This window comes from Stenella coeruleoalba (genome assembly GCF_951394435.1).
Source record: "Stenella coeruleoalba genome assembly, chromosome: 8".
Taxonomy (NCBI): domain Eukaryota; kingdom Metazoa; phylum Chordata; class Mammalia; order Artiodactyla; family Delphinidae; genus Stenella; species Stenella coeruleoalba.
In genome coordinates, this window is record NC_137154.1 from 31,305,488 (window position 1) to 31,329,961 (window position 24,474).

Below are 24,474 nucleotides of genomic sequence, written 5' to 3' on the forward strand. Positions count from 1 at the left end.
ATGGGACCTAATGAAACTTCAAAGCTTTTGAACAGCAAAGGAAACCATAAACAAGATGAAAAACAGTCCTAGAATGGGAGAAAACATTTGCAAATGAAGCAAATGACAAAGAATTAGCCTCCAAAATATACAAGCAGCTCATGTAGCTCAATATCAGAAAAACAAACAACCCAATCTAAAAATGGGCAGAAGACCTAAATAGACATTTCTCCAAAGAAGATATACAGATTGCCAACAAACACTTGAAAGGATGCTCAACATCACTAATTATTAGAGAAATGTAGATCAAAACCACAATGAGGTATCACCTCACACTGGTCAGAATGGCCATCTTCAAAAAATCTACAAACAATAAATGCTGGAGAGGGTGTAGAGTAAAGGGAACCCTCCTGCACTGTTGGTGGGAATGTAAATTGATACAGCCACTATGGAGAACAGTATGGAGGTTACCCAAAAAAACAAAAATAGAACTACCATATGACCCAGCAATCCTACTACTGGGCATATACCCTGAGAAAACCATAATTCAAAAAGTGAAATGTACCTGACTGTTTATTGCTGCACTATTTACAATAGCCAGGACATGGAAGCAACCTAAGTGTCCATCGACAGATGAATGGATAAAGATGTGGCACATATATACAATGGCATATTACTCAGCCATAAAAAGAAACAAAATTAAGTTATTTGTAGTGAGGTGGATGGACCTAGAGTCCATCATACAGAGTGAAGTAAGTCAGAAAGAGAAAAACAAATACTGTATGGTAACACATATATATGGAATCTAAAAAAATAAAAAATGGTTCTGATGAGCCTAGGGGCAGGACAGGAATAAAGATGCAGACGTAGAGAATGGACTTGAGGACACGGGGAGATGGAAGCTTAAGCTGGGATGAAATCAGAGATTAGCACCGACATATATACACTACCAAATGTAAAATAGATAGCTAGTGGGAAGCAGCCGCATAGTACAGGGAGATAAGCTGGGTGCTTTGTGATCACCTAGCGGGGTGGGATAGGAAGGGTGGGAGGGAGGTGCAAGAGGGAGAAGATATGGGGATATATGTATATGTATAGCTTTGTTATAAAGCAGAAACTAACACACCATTGTAAAGCAATTATACTCCAATAAAGATGTTAAAAATAATAATTAAAAAATTAAAAAAGAAAAAAGCTAAAAAAGAAAAAACATGATATAAAGATGCAAATATACTATAGTTACAAATTTAATCAGTGGAGAGATTTAAAATGGCAGTGTAACTATGAAAAAAATAAGGAAAGGTTATATGAATGAACTAATAAACCTTCATCTAGCACGAGAGATCAACAAATAATGCTGAAATTTGATAAATCTAGACACAGTAGTATAAATGTACTTATTCATCGAGAATTGAAGGAAATTTCCAAAAGACTAACAACAGAATATTTTTCAGTTATAGGATTGTTATTCATTAAAAATCTTCTGTATTTGACTTTCAAACTGTACATGAAATACCTTAATAATATTTTAACCTTAGAATATTATTCTCACCCATCAAATGTTAAAGACTAAACATGAATTTTTTTTTTTCTTAAAAAAATAATGTTCTACATTTGAAGTAGAAGTCAGTTTACCTTTGGAGAGGGGGAAAGGAGGAAGGAAATAATAGAAAGTAACTCACCCAAGCAAAAGTCACTGAGGTCAGCAAAAGAACATCTGAGCACAGAGTCTTTTCTGCCTTCCTCAGTGTTAACTGGAAACAAGAACAAAAAAGACTTTCTAGTTTTGGGGAATAAAAACATAATGACAGTTAGAACAATTACCGTGGTGACTGCTGTCCAAATAGCAGCCAAACATGAAGAAATGTTTTTAAGTTAATGAGTGGAAATGAGAGATACATCTATATTACATTTTAACACTTTGATTCTCTTAAACAATTAGCCACTTTCCTTATTGGACATAGATGTAAGCTTACTATTTAAAATAGTGATTTCCCAATACTATTGAAAAGAGAATATTGGCATTTTCAAATTATCCAGAGGAAGAAGCAACCCTAAGGAATCATAAGGGAATCAATTTTCATAATATAAAAGCTCTTAGAGATGGAAGGGAAAATAAAAACATACCCATCCACTGAATGACAGGGGCCTGGTTGTATTCTGACTCCTGACTCTTGTGAAAAGGGATTGTCTGAAGGTATATTAAGTCTCAGACAGTCAGATGTGTGTAGTTTTATTTGCCAACACTTGTCTAACCACATCTTCGTGCAACCAAATGTTCACTGATTTACTCTCAGTATTATTTATAGTTTTGGGTCTTTCTGTTTAGGGAACTGAGTTTATTATTGCTGGCATATTTAATTACTGGTAATAAATTCTCACCAGGAATGCTAATGAGCCAGTGATTTAGGTGGCTGATCTGTCTTCTCTTGCCAACAGAAAGTGTTAGGTCCATATTTGCATGGGGTTGGCTACCTTCAAGGATAAAAAGAAATGAACACACATCTCACCAACGAATGGCCTTTTGTCTGACTGGCATAGGCTACTGTTCTCCTTTCTATGCCAATCTCCTTCCTGAAGACTCTATAAACACTAGTGGAAAACACTATTCTTTAAAAGTTAAACAAGAAAGTAGAGCTCACCTTGCTCTGCTTTGTCAGCAGAGATTGAGGTTACAGAAGTGGGAGCGTGAGATTCACTCTCAGTTGACTGGAAGAGTGAGGTAGATTGGCTCAAGTTCTTTGAGTAAGCATAGCTCTGGGCCAGGCAAGGCAGGGATCTCCGAGATGGTTTTAATGAAGTTTCTTTTGCTATCTCACTCTTGCTTATATTCATACCTGCAAATTCAAAATGGCAAGTTTTAGCAACAAGAAATAATCAGCAGAAATCAACAAATAATTTTAATTCTTGTGATGGCTGTTTCAGAAAAGTACTCTTGAAAAGCATCACCTAGGGATTAGCACTAGTGGAATTCGTTTGTTTCTATATTGTCAGAGGAAGTGTTTTGAGATTTTTGTCAAATAGTTATGAGAAATAAATAGCTCCTCTTCCAGATTGAGCTTTCACTGTTTTTTAAAGGTTCTGTAAAAAAGAAACTGAGGTTTAAATTCATTTGAAGAGTTATGAGAATAATAATTTGGATTGTCTTTGGATAAATTTAACCATTTAGGTTTTTAAGCAGTAAAATAAATAAAACCTAATGTGTAGAAATTCAAATTACTATTATTAACCAGAACACTTCTTTCTATAACCTATCCTCCTTTAAACACACCACATAACGTACTAATAGTGATCAAGAGGCTGGAAAGGAACAGCATACATGGTTTAGTACAAAAACTGACCAGCAGGGGGACAGCATTCCTGTGCCCTGTGTAACAGTCCCTCTCCTCATGCAGAGAAGACTGATCTGCCAGAAGAAAGAATGCCCCTCAACAGGACTCTGCCTCCATAATTGGAAGCCCCAGTAACTGTATTCTCCCAGCAATGAATGTCCCCATGTCCCTGTATGCCCCTGTCCCCATCTGTCCTCATCCCCCTTACGTTAATCCCAGGGCGTTCCTCAGTCCTGGAATACTGCTATGGGTATTCTGGTATATGCCTTTTTTGCACATATTGAGTATTTCTCTAAGAGGAAACACTTAGATGTACAACTGCTGGTTTGAAGGGCATGAATATTTATCATTTGGATAAATAATGCCAAACTGCCTTCCCTAAAAGCTTTATCTTTTCACACTTCCCCAAACAGTACAAGATGGAATCCATTTCTTTATGAAATTCCTTGGGGAACTCTAGATAGTATCATTTGTTTTAATTCTGAATAAAATAAAAAGCCAACAAACAAAAAACAAAAAAAATGGTTTTAATCTTCATGTTCCAGATTGAACATGTTTTCATATATTTCTAGCCAATTATAATTCTTAAGTGACTAAGCTGTTTTATAGTTTTTCTAGTGTGTTGTTAGGCTTTTTCTTATTATTTTATAGTATATGTGTGTATATAAACATATGCAGGAGTTTGGGGTATCAACCCTTCATGCAGTTAAAAATCCACATACAATTTAAAACCAGCCCTCTGACTCCACTGTTCCTATCAGTAGTTCTGCATCTGCAGAGTCAACCAACCTCAGATTGTGGAGTACTGTAGAATTTTTTATTGAAAACAATCCATGTGTAAGGGGACCCTCACAGTTCAAACTTTTGTTGTTCAAGGGTCAACTGTATATACATTCATATATACATATACACATATATATGTATATAGTATTTTAGTGACTACATATTAAATGTAATATATGCTGTGTTTATTTCATTTAGTTTTCTAACAATCTTACCAGGCAGACATTATACCTATTAGCTATGTGGAAACTGAGACTTAGAGAGGATATGTAACATTCCTTATATCACACCAACAAGAAAACTGTTTGGGATTTATATTCCAAACAGTTTCTAGTGCTAAAACCATCATATCATGTTGCATCATAAATTAAGTTTGAAACTCCTGCACACCATCCATTTACCTCGAAAATCACAGACACTGAAATGTAAAGAACAGACACCAAAATTCATTCTGGTAGAGGCTAAAACTCAGACGGAATATATCTAGAAACACATCTGCTTTTACCACCCTCCCTATTCACCTGCCCATATTCTCTATATTAAAGTAAATTTCAAATGTAGTGATTGAAAGGTGAAAAAGACAAAGCAAACCCACCAGTACATACAGCACTCAAGTAATGAAAATTTTGCCTTGCAATTACTCATCTTAATTCCATTTTTGAGACAGAGTAGACTCTGCGGGCAAGGGGTACAGACAGGAAAGGAAATTACTGAAAATTATATTTTCAGTAATTATATTTATTATAAGACAAACAAATTTAACTAAACTCTACTCATATTGGTTCAGTCAATACTTTTTGGCTACTTTATAATCAGCTCATGAATTAACTCCAGATTTCTAAGGATATTTTCAAATGCATGAATTCAAATAAAGACAAGCAGAGGTACAAATATTCATTGCCCTTTGAGACAAATGAGAATCTTGAAAAAAAAAACAAGACAATATTTGAGAGGTTCTATAGAAATAAGACATAGTTGAATAGATGAAATGCAGACAAACCTAGCAGTAGGGATTTTATCTTCCCGTTTTATAAAAAAAAAGTATTTATTTTCACGTTAATTCTCAGTGTGAAAATAAAATGTGAACTAGAAAGGGATTGAAGAAAGAATTATGAATTGATCCAGTCTCTTAGCTTTCTGGGACTCTGTAATGATAAGAAAGGAAAATACCCTTTTGAAGAGGAATTCCTCAAGGCCCACAGAACTCATACTGAAAGCCTACCATACACCATACAATCCCCCTTATTTAAGGACCGACTAGTGTTTTCTATACTACATTCAAAGAATAGCACAGGGGGACGAGGGGAAGATGGCGGAAGAGTAAGACGCGGAGATCACCTTCCTCCCCGCAGATACACCAGAAATACATCTACACGTGGAACAACTCCAACAGAACACCTACTGAACGCTGGCAGAAGACCTCAGACCTCCCAAAAGGTAAGAAATTCCCCACGTGCCTGGGTAGGGCAAAAGAAAAAAGAATAAACAGAGACAAAAGAATAGGGACGGGGCCTGCACCAGTGAGAGGGAGCTGTGAAGGAGGAAAGGTTTCCACACACTAGGAAGTCCCTTGGCGGGCGGAGACTGCGGGTGGCGGAGGGGGAAGCTTCGGAGCCACGGAGGAGAGCGCAGCAACAGGGGTCCGTCCGGAGGGCAGAGCGGAGAGATTCCTGCACAGAGAATCAGTGCCGACCAGCATTCACCAGCCTGAGAAACTTGTCTGTTCACCCGCCGGGGCGGGCGGGGCTGGGAGCTGAGGCTCGGGCTTCTGTCGGAGCACAGGGAGAGGGCTGGGGTTGGCTGCGTGAACACAGCCTGCAGGGGGTTAGTGCACCATGGCTAGCCGGGAGGGAGTCCGGGGAAATGTCTGGACCTGCCGAAGAGGCAAGAGACTTTTTCTTCCCTCTTTGTTTCCTGGTGTGTGAGGAGAGGGGATTAAGAGCGCTGCTTAAAGGAGCTCCAGAGATGGGCGCGAGCCGTGGCTAAAAGCGCAGGCCCCAGAGACGGGCATGAGACGCTAAGGCTGCTGCTGCCGCCACCAAGAAGCCTGTGTGCAAGCACAGGTCACTATCTACACCTCCCTTCCTGGAAGCCTGTGTAGCCCGCCACTGCCAGGGTCCCGGGATCCAGGGACAACTTCCCCGGAAGAACACACGGCGCGCCTCAGGCTGGTGCAACGACACGCCAGCCTCTGCCGCTGCAGGCCCGCCCCACACTCCGTGCCCCTCCCTCCCCCCGGCCTGAGTGAGCCAGAGTCCCCTAATCAGCGGCTCCTTTAACCCCGTCCTGTCTGAGCGAAGAACAGATGCCCTCCAGCGACCTACATGCAGAGGCAAGGCCAAATCCAAAGCTGAGCCCTGGGAGCTGTGAAAACAAAGAAGAGAAAGGGAAATCTCTCCCAGCAGCCTCAGAAGCAGCGGATTCAATCTCCACAATCAACTTGATGTATCCTGCATCTGTGGAATACAAGAATAGACAACGACTCATCCCAAATTAAGGACGTGGACTTTGAGAGCAAGATTTATGATTTTTTCCCCTTTTCCTCTTTTTGTGAGTGTGTATGTGTATGCTTCTGTGTGAGATTTTGTCTGTATATCTTTGCTTTCACCATTTGTCCTAGGGTTCTATCTGTCCGTTTGCTTTCTTTTTTTCTTAAATTTTTTTTCTTAATAATTATTTTTTATTTTAATAACTTTAATATATTTTATCTTATTTTATTGTATTTTACTTTATATTTTCATTTCTTTCTTTCTCTCTTTCCTTCTTTCTTTCTTTCCTTCCTTCCTTCTTTCTTTCTTTCTTTCTTTCTTTCTTCCCTTCCTTCCTCCCATCTTTCTATCTTTCTTTCTACTTCTACTAATTCTTTCTTTCTACTTTTTCTCCCTTTCATTCTGAGCCATGTGGATGAAAGGCTCTTGGTGCTACAGCCAGGAGTCACTGCTGTGCCTCTGAGGTGGGAGAGCCAACCGCAGGACACTGGTCCACAAGAGACCTCCCAGCTCCACATAATATCAAATGGCGAAAATCTCCCAGAGATCTCTATCTAAACACCAGCACCCAGCTTCACTCGACGACCAGCAAGCTACAGGGCTGGACACCCTATTCCAAACAACTAGCAAGACAGGAACACAAGCCCACCCATCAGCAGAGAGGCTGCCTAAAATCATAATAAGTCCACAGACACCCCAAAACACACCACCAGACGTGGAGCTGCCCACCAGAAAGACAAGATCCAGCCTCATCCACCACAACACAGGCACTAGTCCCCTCCACCAGGAAGCCTACACAACCCACTGAACCAACTTTAGCCACTGGGGACAGACACCAAACACAACGGGAACTATGAACCTGCAGCCTGCAAAAAGGAGACCCCAAACACAGTAAGATAAGCAAAATGAGAAGACAGAAAAACACACAGCAGATGAAGGAGCAAGATAAAAACCCACCAGACCTAACAAATGAAGAGGAAATAGGCAGTCTACCTGAAAAAGAATTCAGAATAATGATAGTAAAGATGATCCAAAATCTTGGAAATAGAGAAAATGCAAGGACCTAGAAGAACTAAAGATGAAACAAGCAATGATGAACAACACAATAAATGAAATTAAAAATACTCTAGATGGGATCAATAGCAGAACAACTGAGGCAGAAGAACAGGTAAGTGACCTGGAAGATAAAATAATGGAAGTAACTACTGCAGAGCAGAATAAAGATAAAAGAATGAAAAGAACTGAAGACAGTCTCAGAGACCTCTGGGACAACATTAAACACACCAACATTCGAATTATAGGGGTTCCGGAAGAAGAGAAAAAGAAAGGAACTGAGACAATATTTGAAGAGATTATAGTTGAAAACTTCCCTAATATGGGAAAGGAAATAGTTAATCAAGTCCACGAAGCACAGAGAGTCCCATACAGGATAAATCCAAGGAGAAATATGCCAAGACACATATTAATTAAAACTGTCAAAAATTAAATACAAAGAAAACATATTAAAAGCAGCAAGGGAAAACAACAAATAACACACAAGGGAATCCCCATAAGGTTAACAGCTGATCTTTCAGCAGAAACTCTGCAAGCCAGAAGGGAGTGGCAGGACATATTTAAAGTGATGAAGGAGAAAAATCTACAACCAAGATTACTCTACCCAGCAAGGATCTCATTCAGATTTGATGGAGAAATTAAAACCTTTACAGACAAGCAAAAGCTGAGAGAGTTCAGCACCACCAAACCAGCTTTACAATAAATGCTAAAGGAACTTCTCTAGGCAAGAAACACAAGAGAAGGAACAGACCTACAATAACGAAACCAAAACAATTAAGAAAATGGGAATAGGAACAAACATATCCATCATTACCTTAAATGTAAATAGACTAAATGCTTTCACCAAAAGACACAGATAGGCTGAATGGATACAAAAATAAGACTCATATATATGCTGTGTACAAGAGACCCACTTCATACCTAGAGACACATACAGACTGAAAGTAAGGGGATGGAAAAAGATATTCCAAGCAAATGGAAATCAAAAGAAAGCTGGAGTAGCAATTCTCATATAAGACAAAATAGACTTTAAAGTAAAGACTATTAGAAGAGACAAAGAAGGACACTACATAATGATCAAGGGATCGATCCAAGAAGAAGATATAACAATTGTAAATATTTATGCACCCAACATAGGAGCACCTCAATACATAAGGCAAATACTAACAGCCATAAAAGGGGAAATCGACAGTAACACATTCATAGTAGGGGACTTTAATACCCCACTTTCACCAATGGACAGATCATCCAAAATGAAAATAAATAAGGAAACACAAGCTTTAAATGATACATTAAACAAGATGGATTTAATTGATATTTAAGGACATTCCATCCAAAAACAACAGAATACACATTTTTCTCAAGTGTTCATGGAAAATTCTCCAGGAGAGATCATATCTTGGGTCACAAATCAAGCCTTGGTAAATTTAAGAAAATTGAAATTGTATCAAGTATCTTTTCCGAACACAACGCTAGAGACTAGATATCAATTACAGGAAAAGATCTGTAAAAAATACAAACACATGGAGGCTAAACAATACACTACTTAATAACGAAGTGATCACTGAAGAAATCAAAGAGGAAATAAAAAAATACCTAGAAACAAATGACAATGGAGACACGATGACCCAAGACCTATGGGATGCATCAAAAGCAGTTCTAAGAGGGAAGTTTATAGCAATACAATCCTACCTTAAGAAACAGGAAACATCTCGAATAAACAACCTAACCTTGTACCTAAAGCAATTAGAGAAAGAAGAACAAAAAAACCCCTAAGTTATCAGAAGGAAAGAAATCATAAAAATCAGATCAGAAATAAATGAAAAAGAAATGAAGGAAACAATAGCAAAGATCAATAAAACTAAAAGCAAAATTAATAAACCATTAGCCAGGCTCATCAAGAAAAAAAGGGAGAAGACTCAAATCAATAGAATTAGAAATGAAAAAGGAGAAGTGATAACTGACACTGCAGAAATATAAAAGATCATGAGAGATTACTACAAGCAACTCTATGCCAATAAAATGGACAACCTGGAAGAAATGGACAAATTCTTAGAAATGCACAACCTGGCAAGACTGAATCAGGAAGAAATAGAAAATATGAACAGACCAATCACAAGCACTGAAATTGAAACTGTGATTCAAAATCTTCCAACAAACAAAAGCCCAGGACCACATGGCTTCACAGGCGAATTCTGTCAAACATTTAGAGAAGAGCTAACACCTATCCTTCTCAAACTCTTCCAAAATATAGCAGAGGGAAGAACACTCCCAAACTCATTTTATGAGGCCACCAACACCCTGATACCAAAACCAGACAAGGATGTCACAAAGAAAGAAAACTACAGGCCAATATCACTGATGAACACAGATGAAAAAATCCTCAACAAAATACTAGTAAACAGAATCCAACAGCACATTAAAAGGATCATACACCATGATCAAGTGGGGTTTATTCCAGGAATGCAAGGATTCTTCAATATACGCAAATCAATCAATGTGATAAACCATATTAACAAATTGAAGGAGAAAAAACATATGATGATCTCAATAGATGCAGAGAAAGCTTTCGACAAAATTCAACGCCCATTTATAATAAACACCCTCCAAAAAGTAGGCATAGAGGGAATTTTCCTCAACATAATAAAGGCCATATATGACAAACCCACAGCCAACATTGTCCTCAATGGTGAAAAACTGAAAGCATTTCCACTAAGATCAGGAACAAGACAAGGCTCTCCACTCTCACCACTCTTATTCAACATAGTTTTGGAAGTTTTAGCCACAGCAATCAGAGAAGAAAAGGAAATAAAAGGAATCCAAGTCAGAAAAGAAGAAGTAAAGCTTTCACTCTTTGCAGATGACATGATACTATACATAGAGAATCGTAAAGATGCTACCAGAAAACTACTACAGCTAATCAATGAATTTGGTAAAGTAGCAGGATACAAAATTAATGCACAGAAATCTCTGGCATTCCTATACACTAATGATGAAAAATATGAAAGTGATATCAAGAAAACACTCCCATTTACCATTGCAACACAAAGAATAAAATATCTAGGAATAAACCTACCTAAGGAGACAAAAGACCTGTATGCAGAAAACTATAGGACACTGATGAAAGAAATTGATACAAATAGATGGAGAGATATACCATGTTCTTGGATCGGAAGAATCAGTATTGTTAAAATGACTATACTACCCAAAGCAATCTACAGATTCAATGCAATCCCTATCAAACTACCACTGACATTTTTCACAGAACTAGAACAAAAAATTTCACAATTTATATGGAAACACAAAAGAACCCGAATAGTGAAAGCAAGCTTGAGAACGAAAAACAGAGCTGGAGGAATCAGGCTCCCTGACTTCAGACTATACTACAAAGCTACAGTAATCAAGACAGTATGGTACTGGCACAAAAACAGAAAGATAGATCAATGGAACAGGATAGAAAGCCCAGAGATAAACCCACGCACATATGGTCACCTTATCTTTGATAAAGGAGGCAGGAATGTACAGTGGAGAAAGGACAGCCTCTTTAATAAGTGGTGCTGGGAAAACTGGACAGGTACATGTAAATGTATGAGATTAGATCACTCCCTAACACCACACACAAAAATAAGCTCACAATGGATTAAAGACCTAAATGTAAGGCAAGAAACTATCAAATTCTTAGAGGAAAATTTAGGCAGAACACTCTATGACAGAAATCACAGCAAGATCCTTTTTGACCCACCTCCTAGAGAAATGGAAATAAAAACAAAAGTAAAGAAATGGGACCTAAGTAAACTTCAAAGCTTTTGCACAGCAACGGAAACCATAAACAAGACGAAAAGACAGGCCTCAGAATGGGAGGAAATATTTGCAAATGAAGCAACTGACAAAGGATTAACCTCCAAAATTTATAAGCAGCTCAAGCAGCTCAATAACAAAAAAACAACCCAATCCAAAATGGGCAGAAGACCTAAATAGACATTTCTCCAACGAAGATATACAGACTGCCAAAAAACACATGAAAGAATGCTCAACATCATTAATCATTAGAGAAATGCAAATCAAAAGTACAATGAGATATCAACTCATACCAGTCAGAATGGCCATCATCAAAAAATCTAGAAACAATAAATGCTGGAGAGGGTGTGGAGAAAAGGGAACACTCTTGCACTGCTGGTGGGAATGTGAATTGGTACAGCCACTATGGAGAACAGTATGGAGGTTCCTTAAAAAACTACAAATATAACTACCATATGACCCAGCAACCCCACTACTGGGCATATACCCTGAGAAAAACATAATTCAAAAAGAGTCACGTACCAAAATGTTCATTGCAGCTCTATTTACAATAGTCAGGAGATGGAAACAACCTAAGTGTCCATCATTAGATGAATGGATAAAGAAGATGTGGCACATATATACAATGGAATATTACTCAGCCATAAAAAGAAACAAAATTGAGCTGTTTGTAATGAGGTGGATAGACGTAGAGTCTGTCACAGAGTGATGTAAGTCATAAAGAGAAAGACAAATACCGTATGCTAACACATATATATGGAATTTAAGAAAAAAAAATGTCATGAAGAACCTAGGGGTAAGACAGGAATAAAGACACAGACCTATTAGAGAATGGACTTGAGGATATGGGAAGGGGGAAGTGTAAGCTGTGACAAAGCGAGAGAGAGGCATGGACATATATACACTACCAAACGTAAGGTAGATAGCTAGTGGGAAGCAGCCGCATAGCACAGGGAGACCAGCTCGGTGCTTTGTGACCACCTGGAGGGGTGGGTTAGGGAGGGTGGGAGGGAGGGAGACGCAAGAGGGAAGAGATATGGGAACATATGTATATGTATAACTGATTCACTTTGTTATAAAGCAGAAACTAACACACCATTGTAAAGCAATTATACTCCAATAAAGATGTAAAAAAAAAAAAATAGCACAGGAAAAATCTGTCCTAGTAGTTTTTTATGCCTGTGAATATTTTGTCATGTGTTCTTATATCTTCTTTTATTTAGGAAACACAGATGTAGAATATTAAAAGATCAGTTTTTTATTACTGGGCTCTGGTTGAGAATTGCCTTTTACTCAAGAAGAACATATAAGTAAAAGAATAAATATTATTTTGGAGGTGGCGGTACACAGATGGAAGATGGTGATAGTTGCTTGTAAAGATATTAGACTCAGAGAGAAATGCCTTGGACCCGAGAAATGGCCTTGATGGGGACTCTATAATAATACTAGTCACCTTAATTCACTGACCCCAGCACGTATGTTCAAAAACTGTTCTTTGAGCTAAAGATGACAATCACATTGGTTGATATTATTATTTTATAAACCAATATAGGGTGAGACTAGCTTTATGCATATCCATGTTGTCAGTATTTTCCACCATTTGATTCATCCCTGTATTCACCTAGTCATTGAGGAGATGTTATTTGGGCTTTTGCTCTCTGCAGGCATCCTGCTGACACTGGGTATACAGTGGTGAACAATGTGGACATATAATTCCTGCCCTCATGGGACTTCCATTCTAGTAGAGTGTCAGACATTGACCAAACAAGTAAATATGTATATACACATAAATTGTCTGAAATGCTATGAAAATACAGGCATGGTTATATTATGGAGAATAATAAAGGGGACTTTCTTTATGAAGTGGTCTGGGACATTTTGTCTGAAGAAGTGACATGTTAAGTCAAAAAATAAAAAGGAACCTAACATACAGAAAGGTGTTTATGTATGTTTGTGTTGACATTTATATATATGTATGTTTGTGGGGGTGCTTTTAGGCAAAGATAATAACGTGTGTGAAAGCCCTGAGGTATGAAGATTGCAATGTATTTACAAATTGGAAACAACAACAATAAAACTGTTTTCAGTACAGTAAATGAGAGAAAGAAGTGTAAAGGAGCTATAGCTGCAGTCCAGGTAGGGGATAAAAATTACCTACTGTTCTTTAGGGAATTCTGCATATGCTTATTTGCCCATTATTTTCCACAAATTTATCTGCCTTATGTCCTTTTTTTGAATAATTGCATTTGCCAAAAATCATAAAGTATTTTAAATATACTCACTTCAAATGGGAAATGAAATTGGGAGAGGCAATGGAATTTACTTACTCTAGGTCATAAATCAAGCAACTGGCAGAACTGAATGTGAATGTTATGGCCATTGGATTCCAAAACCCATGATCTTTTCAGAATGCTCCATGGCTCTTCATGAACCCCAATCCTGGATAGGTCGTTATCATGGTTTCACTTCGTAGAAATATCACACAAATTTTAAGTAGAGAGCTCTGAATGTAGAAACCACAGACCGAAAGCAAACCTCAGAATCTGTAATTCTATACCCACAGTCTTAGACAACTGTGAAATATATGTTGATGAAAAATGAATATGTGCTATTTGGTACACATTAACTGGGAATGTCTACCCATCATCTATGAAACTGTTGTTCTTTTGCTGATCTATAAAATAATAGATATGAATAATATAAAATCTGCTATGAGTTAACAATGTGTGTAACTGAGTTGCACAAAATAAGTTGTCAGCTATTATTTGTAATCCTAATTGTTATTTTTCAGTTTCCATCATTTAGTTAACAATGTGTGTAACTGAGTTATATGAAATAAATATTAATGATTATTTTTAAACTTAATTTTTATTCATTCAGTGTTCTATCATTTATTTAACAATTCCAAACAATTATTGAGTTCTTTCTCTGGACCAGAACTTAACTCAGTGTTGGGTGAAAATGGTGGTCAGTATCAGGAGAAGTGTATATATATAAATAAAAGCAGTTCTTTTTATTAAAAACTAATATACAAAATATGGATAAGGCATCATAGAACCACCAAAGAGGAATCCAAGTGGTGGTACCAAGAACGTCTTGACTGTGAAGGTAAACTGAGCTGATTCTTTTTGAAATATTCCTTCTCCTATATTTTTATTTATTTATACTTCTTGGATTTAATACATTTTTTTCAAAGGATTATGCATATAAAGAAAGTCTGTATAAAACTCTCCATAAACACGTAACTGCTGAATTTGTTAAATGCTACATGTAAAGGAAATTGAGAAAACAATGTTGATGATGCACATATCCTTCCTACAGCTCTGCATTTTCCTTCCCATTTATCTTTAAAGCAATGCTTTCTCATTTCCTGAACTACCAAGTGTTTCCAAAGCTATCATACAGATCAGCTTTGCTAGAAACCAATATAATCTAAGCTGAAAGTATGAAATCCTAATGTTCGAAAGAGTACAGTTCTTTTCAAAGTTCCACATCGAATGCCATCATATTCTGCTTGGCATAACCAGCAATATCTGTTCTTTGCTTGGCATGATTAACAACTACCCCCACAGCACATCCAGGCCTTTTTTCTTCTATATTCTAAAGTTCCATTTCTTTTCTGGTATGACTTTACCTGGTACCCTTGAATAATATTTGATAGCTACCTATTTAAAGCTAATAACTAGAAAAGAGACCACAGTAACACATCAGTTTGGGCAAGCATATGAAACTCTTAAGTTTAAGGATAAACCTGTAGAAGTGTGGAAATGTGTCATTTCCTATACTTAGAACAGATTTTTCTAAAGCAACAATTAGTACTACTTCCAACTGTTCTAAGAGGACTTCATAAATGCTCACATATTTGAAAGGATCTCATGAAGTGACAGTTTCACTTGGGTATACACAAAGGTCCAATTGCAAATAAGATGTAATTGCAAATAAGGTATCTTCTAGAAGTACATTCACATAAGACACCTGACATCAAAGGATGTAAAGTTGTTATTAAGATACTACTTAACTCAATGGGCTTTGAGCTGATACGGAGTTTTAATTGGAAAAATAGATTCTTTGAAAACTTCAAAGAGAAAATTGAAGAGAAAAGAAAAATTGGTTATTCTCAGTGAAAAATACATTTTTCAAAAGATCCACTCTTTTAGTAAAATTTCAAGAAGACTAACTCATCCTAAGGACTCATGTGAAAAAAAATATGTATTTTTTTTTATAGATCAAACTTTGAAATTTCTGCCAAGTACATTGTTAGAAGAATTTTGGGATATATGTAGCAAAAGAACATGATATTATAACCTAATGAATTTTATATTATGCCCACAAGAGGGAAATTTAAAAAATAAACTTAAAAATAAATATATTTGTCTCTTGTTTTATTCTCAAGATGAATTATGTGGTTTAGTAAGATTTTATACCTTTATCAGAAGTATTTTAGAACTGTTTGGCTGAGGGGAGGTGGTGTCTTAGGATGCCATTTCATTTCATAAAATCCAAACATATTTTTCTATATTAGTGGATACAATCAAAGCACATTTATCTAAATAATAAGCTTTGGGGAGGAAAAGCATAAATGGGCACAGACTTTTCTTATTTTTCTGCCTTGTCAAAATCATTATAGTTTTCTCTCCTTCAAAAGAACATGTGGCTTGAGTGTGTCCTTCTTGGCATAAATTATTTCTACATGATAAAAGCTGTATTTATTGAGTGCCTACAAAGTGCTAGATGCATCCTGTGTGTTACCAGTAATTCTCATAATAGTCCTGTTAGGATGTGTCATCCCCACTTTACATGTGAAAATCCTGAGACACAAAGGATGTAAGTAACTTTTCTCAAGTATCCCACACAGGAAGTGCTGGAGCCTGAAACAAACCAGGTCCATCTGATTTCAAGGCTTCTGCTCTTTGTCATATAACAAGCAACTTCTCTGTTTACTCAGAAACTTCTTTTACAAGTTTGCTCTTCACTCACTTTTTAGTTTTCCTCTCACTTTGAACAAGAAAAAGTTTGTCTACTTATAGAGTCCTAGTAGGGCAGAGATGGCTAACTCAGAGTAACTGAAGAAAGCTTAATAAAGGGATTATTTAAAGGGTGTGGGCAGGATTAAGAGAAAAAGGATAATGGTAAGGCTCCCTACAACTAACAATGCCCAGAAAACTTTACCACCCTTGGGCCTGCAGAGCAAGGAGAGGAAGTAGATATATGAACCTGGAGACAATTATAGGTGGGGGAGAGGAAATCTGGCAGATCCTGTGTGCTTAGACACAGGAACGTGGCCACTGCCAACCACAGACTGACATGAAGGGAGCCAGGGAAATAAAATACCCCAACCTCTCTTTTGTCATCTTCTAATCTGCTGCTGATGCCTCCTACTGGTCAAATCTAAACAGTAGCTAGAGGTCATGAGAACCCATGGTTGCTGTAAGTCATAGATATCAGTTTGCTGGGGCACGGGGCAGGGTAGAAAAAGGTGTGGGATGAGTCTGGAGGGATCTACAGAGATTATCCACTACACATGTACAGATGTATAACTTCAGAGGAGCTTTGAGCATCACCTTTGGGGGCAGAAAACAATGTATGCACTTTTACCACTAAAGAATAAAATTTAAAGTTTGTTTTTTGTTTTTGTTTTTTTTTAGTAAACTGTAAGTAGTTGTAGATGCTTACAAGCAAACATGGGAACGGCAACTATTGACGTTAATGTACTTTTGAGTTTGCTTGGTCTGTGCAAGACGATGCAGGAGACAAAGGTGAACAATATACAGTGAACTTTTAAATTAGTAACTAGCAACATCAAAAGTTATCTCTTCAATTATAATATATTACAGTGAATAAGAAAAGCTCTCTTATAAGTCTAATGCAAGACAGAATACTTTAGGGCACAAAATTATGAAGGGGTTTCTAAATTGATGAAAATACATTTTTAAAGTTTTGAAGGTGAAATGAGTGCCCTTGTTTTTATCTTTATCTTTGTGCACTGTTCTCTAATTTCCAAGTCACATAGCCCACCCCAGTAGGTTCATTTCCTTGTTATATGTCCTGTTAGAAACATATACTTTGCTTACCATGTTCGCATGTATTTGTTTGTTAGGATATTATTTAACATATAGTCTTTTTAGCTATAAGGGAAGTTCCATGAGGGCAAGGGTCACACTCGTCTTGTTTACAGCCACAACTTCAGCACCTGGCACTGGGTCTGCATGTACAGTATGCAAATAAATACTTACCAAATGAAAGATTGAGATAAAGATAAAGCTCTATTAATTAATTTACTAATTAATATATTCATTTGACAAGTGTTTATTGTAATAGATGTTTATTGTAATAGATGCAAGATATTCTTTCTAGACAATGGGGATATGGCAGTGAACAAACAGATAAAAGACCCTGTACCCATAGAGATTAAAATCTCAAGGGGACCTCGAGAGGCATTTACTCTTTGTGGTACAGTGTTCTGAAATCTGAAGGCTCAGACAACCTATCACCTTAGTGTTGTTTTGAAGTACAAATGAGATTTTCCTTTAAGTTAAATATCCATTCGGTAATGCCACAAATAAGATATGAATATTTATCATTACAAATAGATAGCTAGCAGGAACCTGCTGTATAGCACAGGGAGCTCAGCTTGGTGCTCTGTGACGACCTAGATGGGTGGGATGGGGGGTGGGGGGGAGGGAGGCCCAAGAGGGAGGGGATATAGGTATACATAGAGCTGATTCATTTCATTGTACAGCAGAAACCAACACATCATTATAAAGCAATTTTACTCCAATAAAAAAACAACAAAAACAGAAACAATGATCCATACACTTATTTGTGGTATTGCAAATCCCCCCTCCCCCACATGCCATTAATGTTCTTGCTTCCTTTTTAAAACTCAAATAGATTTTGGCAGGAATTGAACCGAAGAGTCATAGAGATGTCTGCTACTTATGAAAGGTGCTATGATGCAAAGGGCTCTCTTTAGAATGCGCAGGGAAAAAAACAACAACAAAGTAGTAAAAGATAAATTTGTAACAGTTTTTTTCCCCATAATTTCCCAACATAGTCAAGTTCATAAGCTCATGATATATAGTTCATCCACAGTCAGTGTCTCCTTATTCCTTCAATAACCTGTTCATTCACTCAGCTACATTTTCCTCATGTTATTTTTTTTTGTCCTGCAAACTTCTACCCTTCAGAGTGGAGCTCAGATGCTACCAACATTGGAAAATATTTCTTAATGCGTTTATAGAGTATTAGCTATCATGTTCCCTGTGCTTCTGTAACACTCTCAATGCATCTCTATTCTAGTATTGATACGCACTTTTCTGTGACACCATGAGCCCCCTCAAGGAGGAAACCAAGTCTCATTCAGTTTTGAGATCTTGGCATCTTGCACATTTTTGGTTTATATAGAGAGAGAAATGTACGGGTAGATGGATAAGAGTGATGGTTTCACTCATGCACAAAATCTGACACAATATGAATTTTTGATCTTGGATAAACTCTTTAATCTCTCTGTCTCCTCATCTTTAAAATGAGAATAATAATAATAAACTCACAGAATTATGAGTGTGAAAATTAAATGATTAGATAAACATAAAGTGCTAGAATAATGCCTGGTACATAGTTTATCCTATATGTATTTGCTATTATTATAACTGAATCAATGATGCCATGTATATATAAGATGTAATAAGATTTAAAGTCAGAGCCATAAATATGTAGTATGTAGAATTTAAAAAAAAGGGAAGCTTCTGGAGCTTTTATACCAATAAAATAATGAGCAGCTCATTTTCCAAAAACTTCATATTTCATGTAGCACAGAGATACAGAGCACTATAAAGAAACTAATCTGGTTTAGGTTTTCGTAGTTTGGGTCAAGGACTGCATCTGGGTGAAAGAAAATGCAATATATTTGAGGGAATTCCTGCCTAAGTCCTTGAAGGAACGAGATCTCTATGTTCAAAAGACAACAGCCATTTGAATAAGGATTTATGAATCAATGCCTAAGAGAGAAACTGAGAGTTAGTGGATTCCCTATACACTCTCAAAGATTAAAATCTAATAGCAGAAGCAAACTTTCTACCAACATAATAAGAAATTAGGGAATTTCATGCAAACTGACAATGGTTCTAATGGAGAAACCCAAATGGGACCAAAACTTCCTCCTGATCTGCCTAATTACAATGTCTAACAAGGCTCATAAACATTCTTTTCCTTTTGCTAGTTCTTTTTGTGTTTGGAAATCATGGAAGCACGAACAGGAGATAGCCTGGTTAGGGCACGTATCACAAATAACCTTGAACAGTTGCAGATATCCTTTTAAAATAACCTCCAGATAACTTTTGAAACCTTGAATTTTATCATTCAATTAATGTACCACAGCTGTGTTTCATGCAGATGGGAGCAGTGGACTTCTTGAAGGAAAGACTGGTAATGATCTTGGTGGAACCAAGTAGTGATCATTGGAGGAATTCTGACAATTGATAGTTCATCCCATTGTGTGTGCCTGAAATCTATGCCCCTTCACACATTCCTATAAGATCACATGAGACCCAAAACACAAGGTGCTTTTGGGATATAGGCTCCTGAGCTATCTCTTGCTTGAAGTTAGCTAAAAACAAGGAGATTTCAGTAACATTCATTCATCATCAAGTTCATATTCAAATGCAGTACATGGCCATCAGGTTTAACAAAAATATTTGTTGTTTTTTTTCTAGCACTACCATGACCACTGATAGACTTCAAATGACTAATCAAAGTGTTTGGGTTCTCAACATTGTGAGAAAGGGATGAAAATGAAACCTTTAAATACCTTGGAGTTATTATTATGAAAACCATATTGGTGCTCCTTGCATCACACTCAACGTATTTGTGTGTGTGTGTATAATAGGGTAAAATGGAATCCCTGATCATCCTTGCCTGTCTCATGGAAAGTAATAGCAAATGAAAACTAACCTTGGGTTTGGATAAAGATAAAACACTTAAAGTCTCATAGTACTTCTGACAAGCTGCAAAGTTATAATATTTATACTACTGCTGAGAACAGCACAGGTTGTTCCACTCTAAAGAGCTCAAAAAAGTCATTTGGCCAAAGTACGTGGACCCTGCAATGAACCTGGATTACACTCTGTCCTGAAGTAGGGAGGTTCTGGAGACCACCCACTGCATCTCTCAGGTCTATGACAACGTTTTGAAAAACTAAAAATCTGGTCCAATCTCTTCCAACCACACATTGTTATTGGAAAAACCAATAACTTAACTAGAAGAAATTTTGTTGATGTGTAGAATATGAACCCAAACACAAGCGTGATTAGTCTAACCAGTACTGCACTGGGGCACAAATTGTTCTATATTTCTTTCCTGCTGTGAACATTTGTAACCATATAACTTCCCACTTCTTGCCACCTGTTGCTCTTGTTCTTACTTATGGGTTTCTTTATACTGTGCCAAAGGCTGGCAATTTCTACATCTGCTTTTGAACAAGGCTGGCATAGTCTATCATTGAAAGCTTATTTCAAAAGCTTAAGAATGGGAAAAAATTAGTTTACTAATGCTAGAAAAAAAACCCCAGAAAAATAGTATTTATTCTGGATACTTTTTCAACCAGTTCAGGAGGAGAAATTTTAACTATTGCCATGGTGTTTAAAAATAAAGTCCATTTTTAAAGACAAGTGATAAATAATAAGGATTGGATATATTATTGCTATTATTAATATTGCTGTTTATTATGTTTGTAACACTAATTATTAATAATTAATTTACCACCTATTATTTATCAACTACTCTTCTCAGGGATATTTATTTTATAGAAAGTCAGAATTTGAGTTTTAATTTAGTTTAATAGTATTTTAGCCTTGATTTATTTTTTTTTGTTAACCTTGATTTTTGAAATTATATTTTTAAAATCATGGTTTATACTCATCAGGAAGATTATACAATTTTGCAAAGTTTTGAGTTCAATAAAACCTAAGATTATTTTTGTCAAGCACTTTTTATTCTCATTATAAAAACCACATGTGTTTTGAGAGATAGCACATGTGCTTGGGGGTGTTTTCCCCTTTTATTTATCTATTTTTTAATTTACATGGACTAAAATTGATTTTTTTGGTGTAGAGTTATTTGAATTTTGACACAAACAGAAATTCTTATAACCACTCCAAAGGCAAAGTCCAAAAACTTGCAACATCCCAAAGAATTCCCAAGTCCTCCCATTTGTGTTCAGACTCTCCCTTTACCCTTAATTCCTGACAATCAGTGATTTGTTCTTTTTACCTATTTTTTGCCTTTTGCAGAGTTCCACATAAACAGAATCATACGCTGTATAAATTTTAAGATTAGGTTCTTTCATTTGGCAAAATGCATTTGAGAACCATCCATGTTTGTGTATCAATAATTTATTCATTTGTATTACTAAGTCATAACTCCACTGTATGGATGTAACACAATGTTTTTTTTTGTTTTTTTTTGGCCACACCACTCATCATGTGGGATCTTAGTTCCCTGACCAGGGATCAAACCCGTGCCCCCTGCATTGGAAGCGCGGAGTCTTAACCACTGGACCCCCAGGAAAGTCCCGGATGTAACACAATTTGATTACTCAATCACTCATGTAAGTATTGATACGTATGTGTTGTGCCCAGTTTTTGTGATTATGAATAATGCTACTATAAACATTCATATAGAGGTTTTAAGTTCTCATAAATACATGGAAGTAGGCTTGCTGGGTCATATGGTAAGTGCACATTTAACTTTTAGAGAAACTGCCAACTTTTTTCAAAAGTGGCTGTACCAGCACCAATGTATGAGAGAGTTCCTGGTGTACCATACACTCATCAACCGAATTGTTGTTGCTGTTATTGTTAGATTTTTCTAATACTTAATCATGAGAGGCTGTTTGCATTGAGACTTTAATTTGCATTTCCTTAAGTACTAACGATTGAGCATCCCTACGTGCGCTTTTTACCATTCATATATTTTCTTTGGTGAAGTCTCTGTTCAAATATTTTGACTATTTTTTTAACTAAGTGGTTTGTTCTCTTATTATTAAGATTCGAGAGTCTTTTATACATTCTGTACACAAATCGTTCATCTCTGTAAATATTTTTCCCAGTCTGTGGTTTGCCTTTTCATTTTCTTAGCAGTGTCCTTTGCAAAGCAAAGTTTTTATTTGCAATGAAGTAAAATTTTATGTATCATGCTTTTGGTGTTGTATCTAAGAAATCATTGCCTAACCCAATGTGAAGAATATTTTAGATTAGATTTTTACAGTTTTATTTTGACATTTAGGGATATAAGATATTTTAAGTTAATTGTTCTATGTAGTATGAGGTATAGAATAGCAGTCATATTTGGCATATGCCTATCTAGTTGTTCCAGCTAGTTGTTCAACTATTTGTTGAAAAGACTCTCCTTTCTCCATTCAGTTGCCTCTGCACCTTTTTAAAAAATCAGTTGTCCATACTTATGTAGGTCTCTTCCTAAATTTTCTATTCTACACTATTGGTTATGTGTCTGTCCTTTCACCTATACCATACTGTCTTGACCTCTCTAGCTTTATAACGTTCTTAAAAATAAGTAGCACTTGGGCTTCCCTGGTGACGCAGTTGTTGAGAGTCCGCCTGCCGATGCAGGGGACACGGGTTTGTGCCCCGGTCCGGGAAGATCGCACATGCCACGGAGCGGCTGGGCCCGTGAGCCATGGCCGCTGAGCCTGCGCGTCCGGAGCCTGTGCTCCGCAACGGGAGAGGCCACAACAGTGAGAGGCCCGCGTACCGCAAAAAAACAAAACAAAACAAAAAACAGGTAGTGCTAGTCCTCTAAATTTGTTTTTCTTTTTTAAGTTGCTTTGGCTATTTGAGTTCTTTTACCTGACCTTATACATTTTAGAATCAGCTTATCTATATATACAAATAATTGTGTTGACATTATGCCTGAGATCGAATTAAATCTAATATATATCACTTGGGGAAGAAATAACATCTTAATTATGCCAAGTTTTCTAGTCCATGAATCTCATATGGTTATTTATTTAGGTCTTTCTTTGATTGATTGAACTATATTTCTGTAGTTTTCTTCATACAAATCCTGTACATAGTTTACTAGATTTATAGCTAACTACTTCATTTTGTTGGAGCTTTTACAAAAGATAGTATCTTTTTAAACTTCAGTTTTCCATTGTTCATTTTTCAATCATGCATTGCTAATGTACAGAAATGCAATTAATTTTTGTTTATTGCTATTGTATTCTGTGAACTTTCAAAATTATTTATTAGTTCTAGGAATGATAAACATTTTGTAGATTCCTTGGAATTTTCCACATAGACTATCATGTTGTCTGCCAGAAAGGGTACTTTATTACTTTCCAACTGTATACCTTTATTTCTTTTTCTATCCTCATTTTATTTTCTAGAACTTCCAACCACTGAATAGCAGTGGTGAAAGTGGAAAATCTTGCCTAGTTCCTAATCTTGGGGGAAAGCAAGCTCTCACGATTAAGTATGATGTTAGATGTAAATCTGTTGTAAATGCATTTATCACATGGAGAAAGTTTCTTTCTAACCCTAGGTTGCTGACATTTTTATCATGATAGATGTTGAATGTCTTTTTCTGCATTGATTGATATATCATGTAGTTTTCCACTCAAGTTTGTTAGTGTGTGGTAAATTATAATGATTGTTTTTTGAGTGCTGAACCAACCTTGCATTCCTAGGTGATAGTTAATATATTTAATTCTCACAGTAATCCTAAAAGAAAGTTTTGATTATGCATGTTTAAGATTGAGAAAATTAGAGTTAACTTAAGGACATTCAGCCCAGTAATTGCCAAACCTATGAACTGAACTCAAGTCCATGAGATGCCTGAGCTATGTTCCTTTTACCATAGCACCCTGCCTTTCACAAATATCAAGAAGAAATATTATTAATGGCCTCTAGGGCAACAACAAAGACTCTCCCTCTCTATACTCCACTTCCAAGGTAAAGAGGCCCTCTAGAAAATGGACATGTTTGTTCCAGGGTTCTTAAGAGTGAAGCCAATGGGTACACTGA

The 24,474-nt window shown here is 36.6% G+C and overlaps 1 protein-coding gene across 4 annotated transcripts in view; it reads right to left on the bottom strand.

Moving 5' to 3' along the window:
- ANO3 (anoctamin 3) overlaps positions 1-24,474 on the bottom strand; it is a 426,259-nt gene that overhangs the window by 188,786 nt on the left and 212,999 nt on the right. For 3 of the 4 annotated variants that reach the window (XM_079928244.1, XM_079928243.1, XM_079928246.1), the window contains exons 2-3: positions 2,622-2,816; positions 1,662-1,733 (exon numbers count right to left, since the gene is read on the bottom strand). In XM_079928244.1, coding sequence (XP_079784370.1) covers positions 1,662-1,733; positions 2,622-2,814 — 265 coding nt within the window. In that variant the 5' untranslated portion in view covers positions 2,815-2,816. Of the gene's footprint in view, positions 1-1,661; positions 1,734-2,621; positions 2,817-24,474 lie in introns of those variants that run through there. The other variant, XM_079928245.1, reaches the window with a different exon arrangement.